The sequence below is a fragment of the Elgaria multicarinata genome, chromosome 3 (assembly GCF_023053635.1).
Source record: "Elgaria multicarinata webbii isolate HBS135686 ecotype San Diego chromosome 3, rElgMul1.1.pri, whole genome shotgun sequence".
NCBI lineage: Eukaryota > Metazoa > Chordata > Lepidosauria > Squamata > Anguidae > Elgaria > Elgaria multicarinata.
The window spans coordinates 38,045,015-38,060,579 of NC_086173.1; the positions used below are offsets into that span (position 1 = coordinate 38,045,015).

The 15,565-nt window shown below is 47.5% G+C and overlaps 1 protein-coding gene across 1 annotated transcript in view; it reads left to right on the plus strand.

Moving 5' to 3' along the window:
- Window positions 1–15,470, plus strand: part of ERBB3 (erb-b2 receptor tyrosine kinase 3) — an 89,637-nt gene extending 74,167 nt beyond the window's left edge. The window contains exons 18-28 of the mRNA XM_063119983.1: window positions 1,045–1,164; window positions 2,706–2,804; window positions 4,669–4,854; window positions 6,499–6,654; window positions 7,153–7,228; window positions 7,623–7,769; window positions 7,964–8,061; window positions 9,397–9,549; window positions 10,833–10,904; window positions 11,478–11,745; window positions 13,133–15,470. Of these exons, the coding sequence (XP_062976053.1) occupies window positions 1,045–1,164; window positions 2,706–2,804; window positions 4,669–4,854; window positions 6,499–6,654; window positions 7,153–7,228; window positions 7,623–7,769; window positions 7,964–8,061; window positions 9,397–9,549; window positions 10,833–10,904; window positions 11,478–11,745; window positions 13,133–13,677 (1,920 nt within the window). The 3' untranslated portion in view covers window positions 13,678–15,470. The remainder of the gene's footprint in view (window positions 1–1,044; window positions 1,165–2,705; window positions 2,805–4,668; window positions 4,855–6,498; window positions 6,655–7,152; window positions 7,229–7,622; window positions 7,770–7,963; window positions 8,062–9,396; window positions 9,550–10,832; window positions 10,905–11,477; window positions 11,746–13,132) is intronic.
- Window positions 15,471–15,565: the final 95 nt, after the last annotated feature.

Genomic DNA, 15,565 nt, shown 5'->3' on the forward strand with positions numbered 1-15,565 from the left:
GGGCTCGTTGGGCCATTACTGTGATGCCCCCCCCATTAAAGTTTTAACATATGGAGGCAAGTGGGGGGGGGTAGCTTACACTTGTTATGCAGAAGTTGGACCATAGTCTCTTTCCAGTGAGGGACAAAAGCCTACAAAGGCTGTAATCCTATACTCACTAACCTGGGAATAAGTCCCACTGAAGTTACTCTCTTTGGAGGCTCTTCTCTGGATGCCACCACCAACAATGAAGTGGCTACCAGAGAAAGAGTCTTCTCTGTAATGCCCCCCCCCCAATCTATGGAATGCTTTTCACAGGGAGATCTGCCTGGTATCATCACTGCATATGTTTAGAGCCCAGGTTAAGACATTCCAAGCATTAATCTTTAATCTGTTGCTCTGATTATTAACTTTACGGTCTTTCATAGTTTTAATGTTTTAATATTTTGATATTGTTTTTGTTGTTGTTACATTGTTTGGGGGTTATAAGAAACCACCCTGAGGCCATCTGCCATTTGGGCGGTATATATATTTAATTAAATTTAACCCAGTGGGGTTTAATTTAAAGTAGGCATATATATGCTTGCATTGAATCTATGATAAAATATACCTTGAAATGGGGGACATCTTATTATAAGAAAAAGAACCTTTACTCGTGGGTTAGCGTCTTTGGAAGTTTATAGGCGTTACAGTACCAGTTCAATGGGGCTTTTTGGAATTAGAAATGCCTCTTCTATAAGAAATATGGAAAATAGCGGCGGGCTATGAATTCTGTTAAAAAGTGGGGGCGACCATTTGTATCTGAAAGAATTTCACAATTGGTTTGTTTGGCGCCACAATGGTATCTAGCAGCTGCGCTAGACAGTTGCAGACATAATCCAAAAGACCAGGAACACATGTTAACAAACCAGAATGCTGCTGCAAGGTCAATGAGGAGCAAAGGGGATTGTGAATTGTGATGCCCCCTGTCAGATTGGGATACTGGAGATGAATGGGTTAAATTCTCTCCTCCCCCCCCGCCTCTCTCTCTCCCCCCCCCCCCCCCTCTGTCATGTGTTCCTGTAGAGTTTGGAGCCCCTGGATCCCAGTGAAAAAGCCAATAAGGTCCTGGCCCGAATCTTCAAGGAGACGGAATTAAAAAAACTGAAAGTTCTAGGATCAGGCGTGTTTGGAACAGTGCACAAAGTAAGTCTGGGCCTGAAAGAAACAGCTTCTGCCTCTTGTCTAGTTAAGCCAGGGAGGGAGGAACAGGTGGCCCTCCAGATGTCATTGAACTGCTGCTCCATCTGCCCTAGACAGCATAGCCAGCGGCAAGAGATGATGGGAGATGTAGTCCAACAACATTTGTAGGGCCGCACGTCCCCCATCCCTGGGTTAAGCTGTTCTCAGGCTTTCTCAAGCAGCAGGGAAGAGAGAGGCAGCGAGTAGTGTGCTGCCTTTGGAAAGGAGCTCAGAGCTAGAAGACTGTGGCCTCATCTACACCAAGCAGGATATTGCACTATGAAAGCGGTATATAAAAGGCAGGAGCCACACTACTGCTTTATAGTGGTATTGAAGTGCACTGACAACTGTTGGGGGCCATTGACACATACCATCTACCGCTTTCATACCACTACATCCATGGTGTGGCTCCTGCCTTTTATATACTGCTTTCATACTGCTTTCATTGTGCAATATCCTGCTTGGTGTAGATGAGGCCAGAATCTCTGATGGACGAATTAGAAGCAGAGGAGCTGGTGAAAGGGATTATTTGTAGTCCGCTCAAGGCCTATTGGTTCTATACAGCAAGGATGGCCAATTTGTTCAGACTGAGGAGGCAAATCCTTTCCAGCTAACCTGTTTGGTGGCAGGCATTGGCATGGGGCCCTTGGGTATGTAGTGCAAATTCTACACCCAGCAGACATGGTGCCTTGTGCACTGCTAAGTGCTGCTCCTGAGTCAGCAGCTGCTCCAGGCCTTTGTGATAACACAGAGGCCTCTGGCATATCCTTTTCATTTTATGTATGTATGTATGTATGTATTTATTATTGCATTTATATACCACCTATTTTCCTCCAAAGAACCCAATGCGGCATACATAATCCTCCTCCTCCTCCTCTCCATTTTATCCTCACAACAACCCTGTGAGGTGGATTGGGCTGAGAGTCTGTGACTGGCCCAAAGTCACCCAGTGAGCTTCCATGGCTGAGTGGGGACTAGAACCCAGATCTCCCAACTCCCATTCCAACACTTTAGCCACTCCATCAGCACATTTTGTGCTGGGAGGACTGCTGGCTTGGTTGGAAGTGTTGCCTTGGCCAGTGCAGTGACGTTGCTCAAGAAGCAGAGCTAGCTAGGTCTGCCCCTTCTTGCTTAGGGTATGATGGGGCTACAAGTAATCAGGGTGGTGGCCAGATATGGCCAACAGATCTCCCATTAGCTACAACTACTCTATGTCTGGAAGTAAAGGCAAATGTGAACCTTCTTTTGTCTTTTGTGGGATGGGAGAAGAGCTCCCTTTCCCAGTTGTAAGGAGAAGTCATTGGGAGAAATCCCCACCCACCCCAGAGCAAGGTGGGTGGGTTCCTAATACAGTTTGCTCCCATCTTGCAGGTGCAAAATAGCCTCACTAGAGTTTGTTCCCATCTTGGGTGAGAGAGAGGTGTCTTGGAAGAGTAGGATTCCCACTGGTTCCTCGACACTTCCTGACTTATTTATCCATCTCCCCTGGCTGTCTTTTCCATCAGGGTTTCTGGATTCCGGAAGGAGATTCTCTCAAGATCCCCGTGAGCATCAAGGTTATCCAGGACCTAAGTGGCCGCCAGACCTTCCATGCTGTCACTGATGTAAGTACCCAGCAGGGTGATTGGTGGGGGAGTTAGGACTGTTCTCTCCAGGTCCCACCTCCTTCCAGACCATTTATGGAACACGGATGTCACTGTTTCAGGCTTTTCACTGTAACCCTAATGAGAAGCCCATCTTTTCTGATATGAAAGGTGGGGACCAAAGAAGACGTGATAAAGTAGATCCCATAATTGGATCTCCCAACACCCTTTTCTTGCTTAAAAGTGGCTCTGGGGTCAAGGTCATGGTGGGGCGTGTGTATGAGTTATTTACCTTTTACCCCTTCCACCATTTTTCGAGTTTAAATGCATCCCCCGCAAGTTACTATTACCTCTCAAGGAGAAAAAAGACAAGTACAAGACCGGTCCTTGACTTTCCCTCCCTCTGTGGTTAATAGCAGCCTGAAGGGAGGTGTAGGAGAGTGATTTAAATTGGGGCAGATGGGGAAGTTTGACCCCATTCCACCAGCATTGATTTCAGGAGGAGATCCAGTCATCGATCTCCCATGACATGTCTAGTTTGTCCCTGGGGTTCTTTGAAATCTGATAGGAGCTGAATTCCACATCTCAGAGTACAGGTCTGGGTGATGCAGTAAACCAGGGCGGGGGAACCACCAGCCTACGGCCCAATTTGGGCCACCAGCCCAGCCCATGGGGCCAAGCCCCCCCCCCCCCGGTCCCCTCTCCCCTAGAAGCTAGTGGGGAGAGGAATTCCCGCTGTTATCTCTGATCTGGCAGGGAAAGTGTGAAGGCGAGTGGCATGCTAAGGGGAATCTCCACTTGCTATCTCCAATCACTGATCTGGGAAAGCCCAAGCGCAAAGGAGCTGGCTGGAGGAGTGCTTTGGTCAAGGACTGACTGACATAAGGGGTTGTGGCCACTCTCCTGATGACATCTGGCCCAAGGAGAGCTGGATGGGGGTGGGTGGGGGTTTATTCACACACACACACACATCCTTATAGTTCCCCACCCTTTAAGTAAACTAAGGTACTTGGCGCCAACGCTGACTTTATTCCGACGCCAAGCAAAGACATGGCTTTTTAACAAAGCCTTTGATGGCTAAATTCACCAAGCTTGCACATTGTTTTAACTGTTTTAATTGGTTTTACTGCCTTTAAATTCTATACAGGTTTTAGCTTGATTAATGGTTTGATTTGTTTTTAGCTGTCTGTATATATTGTTTTATATTGTTTGTATAATTTTATCTGTACGCCGCCCTGAGATCCTAGTAATATAGGGCAGGATACAAATGTTTTAATAAATAAATAAATATGGTCATAATGGTCATGGAGTCTTTGTTTATCCCGATTGCAAGGCCAGGCCAACCTTGAGGTGGGCATAAGTCCTTGCCTTGGGCGGCAGATGTGGGTCACTGTTCGGGCATGGCAATTTTTTTCTAGTTGTGTCCAGAATATGTTGTCCATGAACATTAAAGACAGCAGCTCCCCAATAGCGAAAAAGAAAGCGCCTTGAAGGAGTTGTCGACCATGTGCTCTGCAAGCAGTCTTCCTAGAGGGTTCCTCTTGGACAGTGCCATCAATCTGGCACTGGCCAAGACCATCTGACCTCGGAAGCCGGCATGTAAGGCACATGTCGGGTACCCTCTTGAAAGCCCTTCTCTGCCACTGCTAGAGGAAGAGGCTGACCAGCTGTGCATGCACAGGCAGGCTGGCTCATTCATCCTGGGCAGTGTGAAGTCTGAGGCAAGCCCTGTCTAATTGGTATCACTGCTGTCTCTGCCGATACTCAGCACTGCGCTATTTCTCTTGGAACTCTACCAGTTCCTTCCTTTGCTTCGGGGCATAACTCAGCACTTTGTCTTCACCTTTCCCCTGATTCTGTGTTCTTTGCTTCTGTTTCTGTACAGCACATGCTGGCGATAGGCAGCCTGGACCATGCTTATATTGTCCGTCTCCTGGGCATCTGTACTGGCACCCAGCTGCAACTTGTGACGCAGCTCGTACCGTTGGGCTCACTGCTGGAGTACGTCCGCAAAAACAAGGATGCTATTGGCCCACAGCTGATGCTCAACTGGTGTGTGCAGATCGCCAAGGTGAGTGGGGTTTTGCAGAGGAACATTAGGGGTTTATTAAAGGTCTTTCCCAGAGCAATTAAGGCTGGAGATCATTTATCCCAGCTTTTTTTTTTTTTTTTGAAAAGAGGAATGCCTTATACCTGCCTTACTTTTATTCCTCTCTTTTGAGAACCACATCTATAGCATTCAGAGAACATCCCAAGCATAAGCGAAGACAAAAATCTATGGGTTGGATCCAGAAAAGTGCGAGTGGAACTTAGAATGAAAATTATCACTCGCTGGGTTGAATCCAAGAAATGCCAACACAACAGGGCTTTCCTGGCTCCCCCTCCTCCCCATTACACCCCCACCCCCCTGTGCCTGCCCCAAAGGTTGCTTCTGGAGGTTAAGGGACCCCCTGTAATAGTATGGGATGGGCACCAAGCATGTCAGCAGGGTTGCTAGGATTTGGGGGGGACAGGGAGCTGAAGTGCCTTTCCACTGGCACGAGTTACCTTTAGATCCAATCCTGTTTGGTTTGGTTGCCCAAAATGGTTTGCTTTTGTCCCCTCTTCCAGAAAGAACTTTCACACAAATATGTACTGTACCTTATAGCATTGACTGTTTTCAACCAATAGAAATTGACCAAGTCAGCCAATAGAAAGTAAGCATACCCTTCAGGCAGGCCACATTGCTGAGGTATGAGGGGTGGGAGGTGGGGGGGAAGAGGTGAAGCAGTATCCAGAAGCTCTGTAGTCACTGAGAATAGCGAGCAGCTGGCTGGGGGCACTTGATTGGCAGCTATGACTGGAGCCAGCAGCCAAGTTGAGTTATTAAGATAAACAATTTACTAGAGGTTAATATAAATAGTATAATTACAATTAATTTAGTTATGTAGTGTGTGTGTATGTGATTGCTGCTTGTTTCAGAAGCCAACTTCTTTGTGTGGGTGGGTGTTTTTGGCATGGCATCGTCTTATTAACATACACATATATTTCGCTGAGATAGAAAGGTAAACGTCAACAAGCATCGAATGCCCCAGTAGAAGCGTGTGGAGCACCATCCAAAAGAATCGCAATTAAAACTTAAATTTAGAGCAGTGGTTTTTCAATGGTGTTCCAGGGAACATTGGAGTTTCTTGAGTTTATCAGAGAGTTCCTCAGTGAGAAGATCAGCTGAGCAAACTTCAGCTGAAAGGCAATGCTGGACGACCTACCCCGTGTGTCTTCTATTATTAAACATCCCTTGCAATATGCAGGTACACGTGGGTGTTGTTCTAGATTGTTCTCTCAGTTCATGCAAAGCACCAATGTGCTTCAACAGGCCTAGTCTGGCATGAACTAAGCATGTACCCTGGAACATGTTCCAGAAAGTTTTTGGGGTTCCTTGGCAAATGAGTTCCATGGAAATGTAGAAAGTCTTCCATATTGTGGAAAGGGTCACTATTGAGCCAAAACCCAGAAAATATCCCATCTTCTTCAGTCCCATCCCTTCCCTACATAGCCTTTAGGAATGCAGGATATTCGGGGCTGCCTAACTCTTGGAAGGTGTGTAACACTTGATTTTCATTATAATGGGACTGGCCTACATGTGTGAAGAAGATGCTCAAGAGCAAAACACATTCAGTGGCTTGCACCTTGCACCACATTCTCATTCATTTGTTCCTCCTTCTTTTATGTTCAGGGCATGTACTACCTGGAGGAACACCGCATGGTCCATCGCAACCTTGCTGCCCGCAATGTTTTGGTAAAATCCCCTAGCCAGGTACAGGTGGCGGATTTTGGCATTGCTGACTTGCTCTATCCAGATGACAAGAAATACTTTTACAATGAGATTAAGGTTAGTGCCTACTTGTATAAGAGACAGTACAGGTAGGAGGATGCTTGGGGAGGGAGGGATGTCGCTCCTTCATTCCTCCTTGTGCAGTCTCAGATTGTTCAAAATGGCAGCCACAAGAATGTGGGGAGGGGAAACTATGATCCATGTGGGCAGGAAAATGGGAAAATCTAAGAGGAAGGGAGATGCTTCTGGAAGAATACATTTGGGTACTTGAAGGTTTTAGAAGAGGAGAGAGAATCAGATGAAGTTTGAGTCTCCAGGGGGATAATGACCACCATTTTTAACCAAAAAAAACTCTTCTCTGTACCATCAGGAATAAATTTGTAGTTCAAGAATCCCAGGAGAAATTAATCAGATTCAGAGTTGCTCTTCACCTTAGACTCAGACTGAGAAGCAGCCCTTGTAAATTTTCTACTTGGCCCTCCTTCTCTGTGTGTCTACGCCCGTGTTTGTCTAGCTTCATCCTTAAAATTTACCTTTCTGTCTTGTGTTTTTCAGACACCAATAAAATGGATGGCTTTGGAGAGCATACATTTTGGAAAATATACACACCAAAGTGATGTGTGGAGTTATGGTAGGTGTCCTAGACAAGCCAACTCCTATGGGTCAGCTCCTGAAAATTTCACTAAGGCTCCTCAATCTTTGTCACCATAAGAAGTCTCCAGAAGTCAAGAAACATCTGCTCAGGCTTCCCCCAAGTGTACCTAAGTTAAGGGTCAGATAGTTTGCCTTCTAGTTCTCTGTCTTGTCCCCAGCTCCCAAAACAAGCAAGTTTCCTAAGTGCAGCCAGGAACTCTCACCACAACTCCTGCCACGTTTCCTTCATCTGGGCCACACATGCCAATATCCCTGCTCTGAGATCTCCTGCCCTGAGATTTTGCCCATGGGACTCCTGTTCTGTATAGCCATCTGTGCCTCTTATAGGGCTTTCCATTCACTTGCATTTTCTGTCACTTCATCCACTGCAGGAGTGACATTATGGGAGATGATGACCTTTGGGAGTGAACCTTATGCTGGAATCCACCTTTCAGAAGTGCCTGACCTTCTAGAGAAAGGGGAGCGTCTCTCACAGCCCCAAATCTGCACCATTGATGTCTACATGGTGATGGTAAAATGTACGTGACTGGAGTAACTTTCCCATTCCTGAGGAAGATACTTTTCTGATATGTCCTTCAGTACATTTGGGCTAGTAGAGTATCATTGCACTGAATGAACTGGAGTCCTCAGGCAGGTGGTCTTTCCTGGGGACCATAGGACATGTCACGGCTGGTCCCTGGCTGAAAGATTTTCACCTTCTCTATTCCCACAGGCTGGATGATTGATGAGAACATTCGGCCCACCTTCAAAGAGCTAGCCAATGAGTTCACACGGATGGCCCGTGACCCCCCTCGCTACCTGGTGATTAAGGTCAGTGCTGGTGTGACCCAGATCCCCTTCCGCAGCCTAAACTCCCAACTGAAACCTATAGGGACCTTGCCAGTGCTAAGCCAGGGATGGGGGACCTTGCTCATTTTGGGCGCCGAGTTCAGTTTTGGAGAAGCTCTCAGGTTGCATTTCAGTGGTGGGCAGCACCAAAGGCAAAAGTCCCCCCCCCCAAATACAAAACAACATCCCACCCCCACCGTATATTTTAGCTTAAAGCTCTTATTGCCAGTAACTAAGCCTTAGGAGAAGCATTTTGACCCTTTAGAATAGGCCTGTTCAGACAACATGCTAAGCCATGGTTAAGCCACTAACCCTTTTGCAGCAAAAGGTTAGTGAACGTTTTAAACTGCAGTTATGTAGCCACCATGGTTAGGAATGGTTCACACAACACACTAAGCCATAATATTTAGCTCAAAATCCTTAACCACTGTGGCTTAGTGTGTGATTTAAACAAGGTGAAGGCGGGGGGGAGGGGAATGACCGGTGGTTGGGAGAAAGAGGGGGAAGGGGGAAGGGAAAGAGTCTGACCATCTGGGGATCACGATTGGGATCCCAGGAGGGCAGGATTTGGCCCTTGGGCCTGAGGTTCCCCACCCCTTAGTGTTTGGGCCATTTTTTAAAATGACCCACCAAGGCCACAAGCCCTAGCTTTGCTGTTCTGCCTCAATCCTATGTGGTTAAGTTGCATCTAGATCTGTCTTATGTTTGAATTGTGTTTCTGTTTCAGAACGTCAGATATTTCCTTAACAGGTTGATTGTAAACTTAAATTTCCCACGTTGTTGCTGAGGTCCCTACTTTGCCAGGGAACTGACTATGTCTCTCTTTAATGAAAGTGTGCCATTGTTTGAAAATGTAAATGCCACCTACGTACCATGCTGGAGAACTAAACATCTTTCTTTAAGATGCAAAGGCCAAAACAAGGCCTCAGCCCAAAACCTGTTTCCACTCCTGAGATGTGGTTTGGCATATTACGTATTATGTGAAATATGCCCACTGGGATTGTTTTCCTCTGTGTGTGTGTGTGTTTGTGTGTGTGTGTGTGTATATATAATATGTACACACTCACATACACAGTTTGGGTGAAGGGGAAAATGCCTCTGAACTACGCTACGAGGCTTGCAGGAAGACTGGAGGCCTGGTGTCTCTCCCTTTATAACCTCAGGCACGGCCCAAAGGCCTCTCTTACCTTGATAGGCCCTGCTCTCATTTAGGCCTGCCTGGTGGAACTGTCCTTTAGGCTCTCCCAGTGGAGCTCGGTGTTAAAAGATGATCATTACAAGAAGTACAGTGAGGGTCATTCTTGTTCTTCCCTGCAGAGAGAGAGCGGGACACTCTCCCCAGTTGAGCCACCCACACTCAGCGAAAAGGAGCTGGATGAGATGGAGACTCTGGAAATGGAGACAGAGTTGGAGGAGGAGGAGGAAATTAATAACCTCTTTGCCTCCAGGCAGTGGATTGACTCAATACGGGTAAGAAACTCCCCACCCCACCCCCCCACACACATTGCTGCTGCTTCTCGAACAACTGAATATGGAAATCCTGGCTCTCACCTATTTTGAACTATTCTCCCCGTGACCTTGCCGATTGTCCTTACCCTTCATTTTTTAAAATTAATGTTTTTATTAGATTTTTCTCTTTTGTCCCTTCATAGAAAAAGATAGGGAAATTTTGCCTGATGCTGAAGAATGATTCACTAGATTAAGACTTGACTGCAAATAAACAAATCCCCGCTGTTTTGAACTGCCAACCAAGCTGCTGGATCTCTGAATATGGGGGATGAATTGGACCAGTTCTCAGAAGGGATTTTTTTTCCTCTCAGGACAACTATTGAATTACAGTGGCTCCTAAGGCCACAGGCTAGTAAAGAGTCCAGTATAATTTTAGGATATTTTAGTATTTTTTTAGGATGCTTTTAGGTTGTTTTTAAACAGTGTATACCATGTTTTTAATCAGTATTTTATGTATTTTATGCTTGTTGTTCCCCGCCTCAATCCAATCGGAGAGGCGGGTAAGAAATATTTTTTTTTATTATTATTATTATTATTATTATTATTATTATTATTATTATTATTATTATTATGAGACTTTGCAGTGCTTCCTTGTTCAGGGCTGGACCAAGACACTTTGCTGCCTGAGACGGAGTAGCAAATACCCACACACACTCACGCCCTACTAAGCCAGGGTGTGTAGTACCCAAAGTTGGTCAAATCATTTTTGCAAATAAGGCAGAAAATCCCACAAATGCTTTTTAGATTGTAAGCCTGTGGGCAGGGACTGTCTTAAGAAATACTTTTGTAAGCCGCCTTGAGAGCCTTTTTGGCTAAAGGGCAAGGTAAAAATGCTAAAATCAATCAATAAATAGCCAAAGTTGTCTGGGTGGTTCACAAAAACTAAAACCCTAAAATGCAACATTATAAAACATAATGTAAAACCTTGAAAAGTTTAAAGACTTACTTTTCCATACTTCAGATTTAGTCCTCTCTGCTGTTTACTATACTATAAAAATCAAATCATGTAGTGATTTGCTGCCTTTTCATGGCACCCCGTCTGGATGTGTTAAACTGCAACTTCCATCATATGCAGCTGGCTGGGCTGGGAATGGTGGGAGTTGCAGTCCAACATGTCTGGAGGACACCAGGCCAGGTAAGGCTGATATAAACAAACTATATTTTTAAAAATGTCTAAAACGGGCCCTGCCTCAGCTCACCACTCTGTACTCTTTTCTTATTCCCCCCTTCCCCCCCGCCCCCAGAATCCAACTCTTCTGAATCCTTCTGCTGGATACATCCCCATGAATCAGAGCAGCCTCAGTGGAAGTCGCCAGGTATGGAATTCCTCAAAAACTGTCTGGAGATCAAAGCTGGTGTAGAATGAGGGATTGTATGCCCATGATTGTATGCCATCATCATGAGGACTGGGGCCATGTGTGTGTGTGTGGTGGGAACGGTCTGATGTGGGTTAGTTCAGAGGCTACTCTTGGCTGGCATGGAGAAGAAGGGCTGAGTGCTAGAACACGTGCTTTGCATGTTCAATCCCTTGCATTGGTTGTTAAAGGAGCTCAGCCAACGGGGCTGAAGCAGACCTCTGCTGAAGATCTTGCAGAACTAATGCCAGTTAGCCATAGAAACCGGCCTGCATACCTTGTGGCCCAACAAGTCAAATACAGCCTGCTCTTGGCAGGCTGCCAAACACGGCCAGAGGGCTGCGTTCCAGAGGGCTGGTCACAAGTTGTGTAGTCCTGGCACGGAATGACCATTGGCCTGGCTCCTTACGTCTAAACCCTCAGAGGAGTCTAGTGGCCATTTTGTAGGATGCCAAGGGTCAACACTTGGTGGGGCTCCTTGCAGTTCTTATCGAACCTTTATCATTTGCTAAACTCAGTCTCCTTGTAATCCAGAGCACTGGGCTGGGCTCCCGGCAGACGTTGCGCGTACGGCAGGAGTCGATGGGCCGCACGGTATCGGAGTCGTCGGAGGGACGGGGCACCGCCTCGGAGTATGACCTCACTGAGGACCTGTCGTTGTCGGGGAGCCTGTGCCGCAGCCTGCGGTCCCGGGGAGACAGTGCCTACCTGTCTCAGCGAGAGAGCCTGATGCTTCCCATTGGCAGTGCTGATGGAGAGGAAGATGCCAATGGCTACGTCATGCCAGATCGAAATAGCAGAGGTAGGAGGAGCAGCAGCGGAGAGGGGATGAGAGGTGGCTCATGCTGCTCTCAGTGTGTCGGGGTGGAGCATGCCAGCACCAAGGAGGCAATGGCAGGGTGGCAATGGATCCAGCCTGCAGGGCCGGCAGATTGGGCCTGACTCCCCCTGGGCCACAACCTGCTCCAGTTGCTGAACATGTTGATATGCAGCAGCACGTCCTTTGCCAGTTATGTGAGGTAGCTGCAAACTGGGAATAGAAAGCAGGAATAAAGAGAAGTTATGAACTAGGAAATGCACTCTTGGTTGGAGGTCAGGTCTATGGTAATCCCAGGGAAAGAGCTCTTTGTAGAGCTGGCTAGATGGCGCCAGCCAAAAGCTCTCTAGGGTGGGGTAGGTAGATCAAAGGGGCGAGGGTGAGGCGATTCCCCTCTGGGCTGGCAGGACAGATTCAGCTGGACAGGGCCCAGAAATTCTCACAAGACATGCAGAGCAAAACAACAACAAGAACAACAACAGCAGCAACACACTTTTAAAATGTTACACATCCAGTCTGTCATACTTTGAACAAAGAAGCAGAAAAGTCGGGAGTTAGCTAGATTGCAAACATGTGAACGCAACGTGGGACCACGCTCTTTCTTTGCCCATATGTTCAGTCTTTTTCTCCTCAATCTTGAGAGCTGGAAACACACTTTAGAACAAAAAGCAAGCTGAAATTCCCTTTGATTTAACCGGCATTGGAATCTAACAAGCATTGCAGAAATGGTTTGAGAATCCAAGGGCCGAGGCTCCCCCACTTTTGAAAAAGAGAAATGACTATATTTCATAATATAGAAGAGGATTGATGACTATAGCAGTAAAACCTTAGCCTTGCAAGCAGTTACTCTGAGGTTGTAACTTAGCCTTTTGCTCCCACTCCCTATTGCTGCTGCTGCCCTTTATCCGTCCTCCTCTCCATGCCATAACAGGGTTATCCCAGGTGCCTGGGACTGGGAATGGCAGTGTAGCACAGCCACAGCCTCCATGGTGTTGCCCTGAGTTAAACAAAGCAGTGCTGTGGAGGCTGCATACAGGGCTGCCTTTGCCTGCCTGCCTGGCCTTAGATCAAATGGGTTTTAAGCTAGAATGGAGAATGAGTCGGCTGTATGTACAGCTTTCCTAACGCTGCCTTCTTTCACAGGGGGCAGCACTATGGAAGCTGCAGGTGCTGTTCAATCTCCCTTTGAGAGGACCACTTGCTGTAACAATGAGAGAGACCCGTGTACGGCCTCCATATCCCGCCCCATTGTAAATACGGTGGCAGACAAATGCAGGGCTCGGTCCAAACTTCAGTGGTCACTTGGAAATTCCTGTTGCTTGCTGCAGTTGATTGCGGAACTCAGAGCCTCTTGTTTTCCTCTCCTGTACAGAGCGTGCTGCTGCTGGCGTCGCCGCCTCCCTGGTCTGCGGCTCACTTCCTGTGCATGAAGTGGAGGAAGAGTATGAGTACATGAATCGGCGTGCTCCACAGCCTCGGCAGCCCCGGCCGGCCTCTCTGGAGGAGCTTGGCTACGAGTACATGGACCTGGGCTCAGAGCTGAGCGCGTCTTTGGGCAGCGTGCCGAGTTCCCAACTAACCACACCCTGTCGGGAGGAGGAGGAGGAGGAGGAGGACTATGAGTACATGAACAAACAGCCCAAGCTCAGCAAGTCCCTGAGTAGCATTCGCAGCTCTCGGGGGGACTATACCGACATGGACTCCGGCATCACACAGGGCTCCCCAGATGAGCAGGGCTATGAGGAAATGGATGCCGTCCTGCCCCCAGTCCAGTGTCTCGGCTGCCAGAGTCCGCCCTGTCCCCAGAATGGGTTCATGAAGCCCCTGCGCACCCTGGAGGCCTCGGACTGCGCTTTTGACAACCCGGATTACTGGCACAGCCGGCTGTTCAGCAAGGCCGATGGTCAGAGGACATAGCTGGGGGCTGGCAGCTTCATCTGCCCCTTGGTGGGGGGGAGCGCCAACCAAGCCCTTGGTCTTCAGCTGCAAACGTCCTTGTTGTGCTCATGGGCTGAAAGGGGGAATTTCCTTATGGCTCCTAAGTAAGCCTCCGTGACATTGATCATAATGAGCAAGCATGTCGAGTCCATCCAATGATGGGCTCCTCCGGGGTTGCATCACAGCTCCCCTGCCTTGCGCTGTTGTTTGACCAATTATGCCTCAGGCCCCTTCCATGCAAAGGCTTTGGACCTGGGGTGGGGGGCCAAACAGAACCGTTTTAGGAAATCACAGCCTAAACTGCGGGGTCTATTCCTGCGCAATCACAGAGTGAGGTGCAGCTCTGGTTTAGAAAGCCAGGAGGAATCCTCTGGTCTGACCTCCCGAAGCGTTGAGCCCCACCCGGCGCTACTGTGCTGTGCGCAGAGCCAAGGCCTTGAGGTGCTCGTCTTTGCGCAGCCTGTATGGAGACAACCCTCTGCCCATCGACGGCAGGGGGGCCTTAAGCATGAGCCAAGCGTGCTGAGCCTTGGAGGTGGCTGTGAGACTGAAGGGAAGGCTTTCTTGACCAAGGAGGTGATGCCCTTGCTTGTTACGTCCTATCCCGACAATATATGCAATAGAGGAGGAGAGGATTAGTTATCAGGGTGGATATGAAGGATAATGGTGCTTTTTCCGAGAGCCTGATTGACGCAACCTCATATTGGGGGGACAGTGTGCCCAAGGGTGGGCCTGGGATAAGACTTGTGCATTTTGATCCTACCTCTCAGTAGACTTGTGGTTCAGAAAAGATGCTTTAGAACCCCTTGGTTTTGCCTTCATCTCTGTCACTGCTGTTTCAGTGTGCTGTTAGCAATTCCTGTGTCTTACAAGTTTCCATATGTGGATGGAGACGCTTGAGAAGAGGGGAGTGGACAGGAACAAAGCCAGAACATGCTAGAGGCCTAGACTTCCATCTCTGGACATTTAGATGCTCCCTGCCACAGGCAACTTAAATTCTCTCTCTTTCTCTTGCCCGTGGAAGATCCAGCAGTATTCTCAAGTGTCCCAGAACAAAGAGCACTAGAGAGACAGCAAGGACTGATCTGAAGAAGAGAGAAACTGATTCTGTCCCCCAGGTGGGCAGAAAGTCCTCCTGAAAGGCAGCATTCTCCATATTCCCTCCCTCAATGAGATGGATTAGGCTTCTCGGGATGGGGGCCAATTAGAGTAATTGAGTCCCTACTGTAATCAGTGAACACTAGAGGGGAGATGTGCTTACTGCTGAAGTTAACTACTACTGTTCGAAAGGTTGCAAAGTTGCACTGTGGTCCTTAATAGTGTTACCCCTGATTCTTTTAAATCAGGTTCATTTACACAAGAGTATGATTTGGGAACAAATTTCTTCCTTCCATCACCATCACCCCACCCTACCCTGAAGACCAGTCGTATTGTACGTAACCTTGACTTTGTTCCAGCATGTTTGGGATTGCATCATATAAAGGGATATTTACGAAAGGGGGGAAAAAATCAAGCCTGATCAGAAAGTGATGAAGGTTGTGAGGGAAGCCCTGCATTTGATCTTAGTATCTTGTCGGAGTCCTGTAAATGCTGTCTGAACAGCATGTTCCTCCTTTATGTTCCTTCGTCTGCATTATTGATTGGCTCATAACTTCCATTGCGGAGCACTGTTATACTGGGAGGGAAAAATAATATCCAGATTGTTTTGAGGTCACCTGTGTTGGTCTTCAAGCTTTCCTTTGAATATGTGACTGAAATTTAAGTGGTGATTTTTTTAAAAAAAAATGTAATACATTTTTGTACTGTTTATGTAATCAGAGGCTGATGAATTGCCCAGCAAACCCCCCCCCTCAAGTCTTGTATGAAA